Below are 8,312 nucleotides of genomic sequence, written 5' to 3' on the forward strand. Positions count from 1 at the left end.
GTGGAAACTGTTATTTCCTTCCCAAATGAAGAGCATTGTCGGTTTTATCATTATTAATAACAATAATAATAATAACATTAACATTGTTATAACCTTCACAGTAGGAGACCTGTGCTGGTGACTCAGATGCACTTAAGTTTTGGTTTAAAACGGGGAAAAAAACATTTGCTTGTTTTATCGTTTTTAATTAAGGGGAAAACTGATTATACTTTAGTACCCTGACCTACTGTTTTCTCATTATTGTTTTATTATAGCAGTATGACTTAACTGTCTGCCTTCATGTAGTCGAATAGTAGACTTATAATGCATAATACATTCTTATTTCAGAGCTAGGGCACAGCAGCATGGCCATTTCAATAAGGACGTGATACTACTCCCCAATCCATCATTGGATGTAGTGTGCAAACAACGTCCAAAAGTACGGTTACACAAACATGGACATATCCTCAGTGCCTTTGAATTCCAGAAGGCCTGGGACCACCGGACTGTTATTGATCGTATCAGACATGGCTTTGGTGAGCATATTCCGGAGGACGTCAGGTAAACCCTTTCTTTTTCCTTCTTGCGTTGTTAATAATACAATAATCTTTATTTCAAGAGCACTTTTAAAACGTAGTTTCAAATTGCAATCATCATTTATAAAAACACATAAAAGTTGAATTTGGCTCAAAATGTACAGGATTCAGTCACACACCTTATAGGAGCAAGAACCTGACAGACACACACACACACACTAACACAAGCATACTGTTACATCATATTGTTAAGCCCTTAGCCGTAAAGTATTTCTTGTTGTTGTAATATCCTACATCCTCTTTGTAGCCTCCAGCTTGTAATGTCTTGTGGCAATAAGTTGGTGTCCCCTAAGATCCAGGAGGGTCAGGAGCTGAATGGGATGCTAATCCACAAGGTTTTTAAAACCAAAGCCCTGTATGTAAGACCATCAAGGACCCTTTTAGTAAGTTTGCTTTTTTTGTTTGTTTTACCACTTAATTAAATTAAGTATAATTACCTTTTGAAAAGAAAATGTTAACTGTTACCTGCTTATAGCAATTTAAAGTTTATATTAAATTCAAATAGAGCAATTTAAATTGAGAAGAGTGTGAACAAAGGCTCCCTATTTTAATCAGTTATGTATTTACTTCTTTTTTATTTAAAGTTATTTAATTTCAAAGTCTTACTTTTTCTGCTTTTGATATATCATTTTGGGTTTTCTTTCTTTCTGTTTCAAAGACTGACTCAGAGGAGGAAAGTGAACTTTCTACCACTGACAGATCAACTGCTAAGGACAGTGATGAGGATTGTTGTGAAATCCTGCAAACCCCTGCAGGCACGAGCAGCTGTGTCACCACCAGGGCAGCCTCAAGAGCAATGAGAAATAATGATCCCTGTACTGGCAATATTGATGGTGAAGGCAATCCTGGCACTGGCACTGGTATTGACGATGATTATAATGATGATGCCACCAACCACCCAGCTACCACTGCTGTTAAAAGGAGTAGATTAGTAGTGGAAGGAGTGGATGGTGGCCCTGGCACAAGCAGTCCAGATGGAGGCTGCCTTCCAAGGAGTGATGGCAACCATGGGACTAGTGGCCATGATGACTACTCATCATATTTAGCACTTGTGTCAACTCTTCCTGACGACTCCTCTGATGACGAGGAATTAAACAAGGCCATTTTTGCCAGTATGGAGTGTCCAATGTGAGTAGCCCACACAGACTGCGTGAGTGAGAGATCAGGATAACTAATAAGGATGTCATCTGATAATTGACCTTTAAATTATTGTGACGTACACATTGAGGATTATTTGGATGCTTGCAATGACGAAAAAGGGTTATTCTAAAATGTGTAACTTTACTGTGTTTTTGATATTTTTGTCTTTATAGTGCAGAAAAGGTCCCGAGTCAGGAGATACTGCTGGAACTCTCAAGCAAAATTATTACAAAACGACAGTGCAGGTTCAATATAAATCGCTCTGCTGTCTGGGAAGGAGCCATGCGGGGTTTCCAAAGGGTATCCTACGACCCCAACTTGATGATTTCTGTAAAGTTCTCAGATGACATGGGGAGAAATGCGGAAGGGATTGATTTAGGAGGGCCAAGGAGGGAATTCTTGAGGCTGCTGATGGAGACCATTGCCAGATCCGCCATGTTTGAGGGAAAAGAAAACAGCAAGAACTTGGCTCTTGACAGTACTGGTAATGTCTTGTTGTTTTTTTATTAATAATGGGAGCTATTTTAGTGTATGGTGATTTTTACATGCAAACTGATCTACAATGTATTTAATAACACATAAAATCCATGATAATATGTAGCAATGAGTCTTTACTCATTTTTCAATATTACATTTCCTTTTATGTGATTGTTTTGCAGCTCTAAGAGAGGACCGGTACTACAACGCTGGCAGAGCCATTGCAGTGAGTTTGGTGCATGGTGGTCCACCACCAAACTTCCTGTCACCAACAGTGTTTTCGCTTCTTGTTGAAGGTTCAGCAAATCCAGCTGTAGAAGACATAGCTGACCCAGAACTCCTTGAGAAAGTCAAAAAGGTCAGTTGGTAGTTAGTTTACATGTTATATTCCATTAGAATTAGGTAATATTACAATGTTCTCTTGCTGTTTTACATTTTGAGAGGCAGTATCGGTCCTGCCCAGTCCATTGCTGAATGCCCACTTTCCATGTGTTGTAGTTTGAATTCCACCACAATCCAACAGACAAGCCAATTATAATTTCTATGTTTTCTGTCACATTGTAGCTATGTGGGAAAAAAACCTGAACCTCAATCAACTGTTAAGGGACCTTTTGCTATCATGTAATTATGCAGTCCTCTAGTGTCTGGGTTTTTAACTAATAAGTTATAAGCATAACAAGTAGCCCCCATAACAAGCCAACCTGCTGCTGATGCTAGGTATCTGAAAGTACCACGGTTGAGGAGCTTGAGGAGTCAAAGGCACCTCTACTTGAGTACCTGGCTAATGCAGGATGTCTAAGGCCTGTGCAGTCAATCAGGGACAGGGAGCTGCTGGTACAGGACACAGTGATGTTTCAGGTTGTGCCCACAGGGTCCAAGGTCCATTTCAAAGGTTTTCAGTGTTGGTTATTTCGTCAGGTTAATCAGAATAGGAATCAGAATTTGAATTATTGACCAACATGTTGTAGGATTAACTTCACTAAAACTAAAAAGTATTAGTTGTATACAAGTAAGTCACAAATTGACAATTCATAAGTGAATTAGGAACCCTATTTAAATTATGCAAAATTAGTAAAATGTTTCCATGTACTTTGTACAGATTCTGTGAAGGTCTGAAGACTCTTTGGGTTCTTGAAAAAATCAGGAGACATCCTGACAGCTTTAAGCCCCTGTTTTGCTATGAGGCAAGTCTTCTCACTGCTGACCAGGTGGACAATCTCTTCAGCATTCGACTCTCTCCAGAAGGGAGCAACAAGAGAACTGCAGAAGAAATGGTTGTAATCTTCTGGAGAGACTATCTCCAGGATGCAGAAGGTAATTGATAGTTTATAATACTCGTAAAATAATGCATCTATTTATATTTTTACTTTAAAAATAGTTTTTCATACAAAAATACATGCCATCATCAGCTAATGATAATAACTCAAGAGATGTTCAATAAACATGTTAATTAGACCAACTACCACTTAAAATGTTTTTCTGTGTTTTTGTATAGAAGAAGAAGGGCCATCCAAACTACAACAATATTGGCCTTCGTAACAGGAGCCTCTGTGGTGCCACCCATCGGCTTTTCCCCAACACCTTCTGTGGAGTTCATTCACAAGGGAGAGGACGACTATGCCTCGACACCATTGTTCCCTATGGCCAACACATGTGTCAACTGCATCAGGTTGCCGCTACATGTGTCATATGAACTCGTTAAAGACAAGTTTGACTTTGCTTTAGGGAACACTCATGGGTTTGGCAGGTCATGAATATACAATGGTGGAAATAAGTTTTCAACGTGTCAACATTTATTTCTTTAAATGTTTTAATATTTTTCTGATGCAGCTATTCATTTGAGATTTATACCACATATTGGAATTGACTCAATAAAAGTCAATAAGTAAAGCTACACAGGTAAGACATTTACATGTGTGTTTAATACTTTTTCCTGTGTTATTTCACTTTGTTAAACACTTCTTATGGAATGGAATGTTACGTTTCCTTTACCTGTGTAGTTTTATTAAGTTAACACCAATATCTGGTTCATATTTATTTCACATTTATTTCATTTCATTTATTTCATTTCATATTTAGCTCATAATATTGCTGTTGCAATAAAGTTTGCAATCTTTAAAGTCTCAGTCTCTGCTTGTCTCGCAGTATGTCTTTTTGAAAAAAACACTTTGAACAAATGCTTCTTATAGTTTTGAAAAAAATGTGTATTAGGTTCATTTATTGTTGGAAAACAGCTTATTTACAAAGTAACTCCTCTGTGGACTGAATATACTGCAAGAGTGAAGAAAATAAGTGTATTCCATGGTTTCCATCATTTTCAAGTGGATTCACTTGTTGAATATTGTTCATTGTGGTCTCATTAATGGCAAGATCAATGTCTGGAATGATAACATTATTATTGGTTTGAAGTTCAGGTAATGGCCCTTCTTCATCAATACCATAATGGGTGTCAACATCAATAATGTCATTTATAACCGGATGGATTCCTACGCTGTTTATGACACCTGTGTGCCACAGCTGTAGTGGTGTCTGCCCCCCTTGTGTGGAGAGGCCATGGTTGTTCCACTGGTTGATGAATTCTGTTACTGCCCTTTCAATTCTTGGTAAATAGACATAATGCAGACAAAAAAGATGAAGTTCATTCAATGAATCCAGTATACCCTGTTCCTCCATAAAGTTAAACATATTTACAAAGTGTCTTGATACAACTCTATTGAGTTCTGCCCATAGTCTCTCAATCCTTTGGTTGTGTACTGGAACACCTGTAATAACGCTACGACTGTTCAACCCCCTTCTTTCCAACATAAAACGGGCAACATGTATATTTTCCATACCGTGATCACATCTGACCCTTAAAGGCAAACCAAAGTTTTCTACTGCTTCTATAAATAATGACAAGACACTTGAAGCTCTGTTGTTAGATAAGCACCGTAAGTATATAATAGTCCGGCTAAAGCCATCGACACAGCCATGAAAGACCATCCGCCACCTAACCAGCTTGTGGTTGCCGTCAAAATGCCTGTTGGGAGATATACACTACATTAAAGAAAGTATGTACTTAAAATGTGCACATCTGAACAGTTTACAAGTCAACTTACCATAATTGGTTGGGGACCTCAACACTGTTGACCCTTCGTCGTATAGCATGACGACGTCTAAATGACCACCCAGTGGGATCAACTTGATGCAGGCTCTGTCTGACCCGCCAACGCTGAACTCTTAGGCCACGTGATCGCAGGCTTCCAATTACATACTGTATGCTTCACCTGCATTTGGAGTGTTCTGCAGTATATTTCTCACAATGCTGTCCAGATCTTGATTTGACAATACTGCCTATCTTAATGGCTCAACTTCCAGAGTTTGCCTGTGTCTGTATAGGGTACTTCGACTGATTCCAAAGCATGATGCAATTCCCTGCCATGTCATACCAATGGACACACAATGACAAATCTGTTCAGCGGTTATGCTGTATTGTGGTCGACCTGGATGGCCAGTCAAGGTTGTTAGGGGTATTAGATTGTTTGTCACATCAGTGGATCTCCGTCTGGCCTCATGTTCATGCAGCAAGTTGCGAAAGCATCTATACAATGATCCTAGTAGGCCACTGACATCCCTATTATCATGACCATACCTCAACACAGCAAGAAATGCTGATAGAGTTTGTGTGTGGTCATCGAGCACTCGAAAAAGCCTCTCCTGATCCAAATTGTTGGATTCTTCCCTTTGCAGTGACTCAATGCATTGCAAAGCACTACTGAAAAAACTTAAAACATCCTCTTCATTACCTCTCACTGCAAACAATAAAGTTTGGCCTCTGAAAATAATGAGGATCAGATGAACATTCATTGTGGTTGAAGTTGACTTCCTTGAAATTTAGCATATCATGCTTTTCCTAGTGTGGAGTCTTCCTGCTTCCTTCATGTGACAGGAAGGCCTTCCTTTTTAACTGTAATGCACTCCTAATTCCCTACTGAACTCAACATTTCATATGTGTATGTGAGAGCGTTTCAGATGTGTGTGTGTGAGAGCATTTCACATGAATGTGTGAGAGCGTTTCAGGTGTGTGTGTGAGAGCGTTTCACATGAATGTGTGAGAGCGTTTCAGGTGTGTGTGTGAGAGCGTTTCACATGTGTGTGTGAGAGCGTTTCATATGTGTGTGTGAGAGCGTTTCATATGTGTGTGTGAGAGCGTTTCACATGTGTGTGAGAGCGTTTCATATGTGTGTGTGAGAGCGTTTCACATGTGTGTGTGAGAGCGTTTCACATGTGTGTGTGAGAGCGTTTCATATGTGTGTGAGAGCGTTTCATATGTGTGTGAGAGCATTTCATATGTGTGTGAGTGTTTCATATGTGTGTGTGAGAGATTTTCACATGTGTGTGTGAGAGCGTTTCATATGTGTGTGTGAGAGATTTTCACATGTGTGTGTGAGAGTGTTTCATATGTGTGTGTGAGAGATTTTCACATGTTTTTATGAGAGCGGTTGGTTTCAGTTGTGTGTGTGAGAGTGTTTCACATGTGTAAGTGAACGGTATTTCTGAATAATGTCCCTAGGGGCCCCTCATACAATTTGCTCCCTTGAAGAACAAACATAAAATACAACCTCGGAAAATATTAAGAGACCACTTCAGCTTTTTAATTTTCTCTTGTGTTAGTATGTCTTTGAGTTTTTTTTATTGTATTCTATAAACTACTGACAACATTTCTCTGTGTTGCAATTCAACAGACACTGGAATGGCTGCCATACATGTAGAGATAAAGATTTAAGAAACATTTGGAATGGTCTCTTCATTTTTTCCCGGAGCTGTAGATGTTGTGTCCAGAAAACAATGAACATGACCAAACATGAATACATATATTGCCAACATATGTACAGTCACCTCCAAAACTATTGGAAAAGTGAGGGAAATGTCTTCATGTTTGCTGGGAATTGAAAACATCTGGGTTTGAAATCAAAAGATGAATATGAGTCCAAAGGTCAGTATTCCAGATTGATAGCTTTGTTTTTACCGGAACACTACATTTTTAGATGAGCAAAGTATATGAACAGAGACTTAAAAGTGAATAATACTTCAAATTTAGTTGAAAACCATTTCCTTTCAATAACTGCATCAAACCTGCGACCCATTGACATCACCAAACATTTGCATTCTTCTTTTGTGATGCTGTTCCAGGCTTTCACTGCAGCCTCTTTCAGTTGTTTGTTTCAGGGGGTTTCTCCCTTCCGTCTCCTCTTTAGCAGGGTAAATGCATGCTCAATAGGGTTAAGGTCTGGAGATTGACTTGGCTAAAACCTTCCACTTTTCCCTCTGAGGAACACTTTGTTTTGGCAGTGTGTTTTGGGTTGTTGTCTTGCTGCATGATGAAGGTCAGTGAAATGTTACAAGCATAACAAACACAAACCTGATTATTAGTATGTAGAATGTCGGGAAAAAGAACGGTGATAGTCTGTAGAGTGTGGGAACAGTTTTATTGTGGTTTACATGGGTGCTAGCGACAGTAAGCTAATGGACGGCTACTCAGTGTAGCGCTGATAGTGTATGTGTGAACTCCCGTTTTGTTTAAATTACATGATACCTCCCGTGCCAGCATTATTCTTTTTGTGTGTTATGGTTATTGTCAAATATATTGCATCTCCTGTTTCAGGGTGTAATGTGTTAAGTTAAACTTTCACTTTCACTAGCTCTCAAGAAGTTGCCTGTGAGGCCCATTTTGTGTTGAGTTAAAACTTTCACTCAAGAAGTTGCCGGTGAGGCTCATTGATCGAGATATTTGTATATGTATATGTGGAATGACAGAGAGTAAAGTCATCAATATGGGATTCATATTCCTCGCGAAACATGCTATATGTACATTTGAAACATTTTTGTAATGAGAAGAAGGATAAATACTGTATGTGTTTTATTCTCAATACATTCTTACGAGGGCTGCCATGGTAAAGCAACATGCTGCTCTTCGTTTTCTGTTATAACAGCAATCTGCCCGCTGGTCCCTTCACTTGGGACCTGTAACAGATTCCCATCAGTTTGGTTGCACTTCTCTTTAAATTGGCAGACAAAATGTTTCTTTAGACATCTGGGTTCATGTTGCTGCTGCCATCATGTGTGACATCATCAATGAAG

The 8,312-nt window shown here is 39.1% G+C and overlaps 1 protein-coding gene and 1 long non-coding RNA gene across 2 annotated transcripts; both read left to right on the top strand.

The window, feature by feature from the left end:
• The first annotated feature begins 244 nt into the window (after positions 1 to 244).
• Positions 245 to 1,316, top strand: LOC134877375 (uncharacterized). Its single transcript, XR_010167553.1, has 3 exons — positions 245 to 540; positions 823 to 958; positions 1,234 to 1,316. It is a non-coding gene; the product is annotated as an uncharacterized LOC134877375 (long non-coding RNA).
• Positions 1,317 to 1,371: 55 nt separating this feature from the next.
• Positions 1,372 to 3,972, top strand: LOC134877249 (G2/M phase-specific E3 ubiquitin-protein ligase-like). The gene is given in 8 exon segments (XM_063902682.1): positions 1,372 to 1,694; positions 1,889 to 2,199; positions 2,375 to 2,550; positions 2,910 to 3,056; positions 3,059 to 3,084; positions 3,292 to 3,506; positions 3,688 to 3,708; positions 3,711 to 3,972. Coding segments are annotated over 8 exon segments (1,455 nt in total). The 3' UTR covers positions 3,947 to 3,972.
• Positions 3,973 to 8,312: the final 4,340 nt, after the last annotated feature.

This window comes from Eleginops maclovinus, chromosome 15 (genome assembly GCF_036324505.1).
Source record: "Eleginops maclovinus isolate JMC-PN-2008 ecotype Puerto Natales chromosome 15, JC_Emac_rtc_rv5, whole genome shotgun sequence".
Taxonomy (NCBI): Eukaryota; Metazoa; Chordata; class Actinopteri; order Perciformes; family Eleginopidae; genus Eleginops; species Eleginops maclovinus.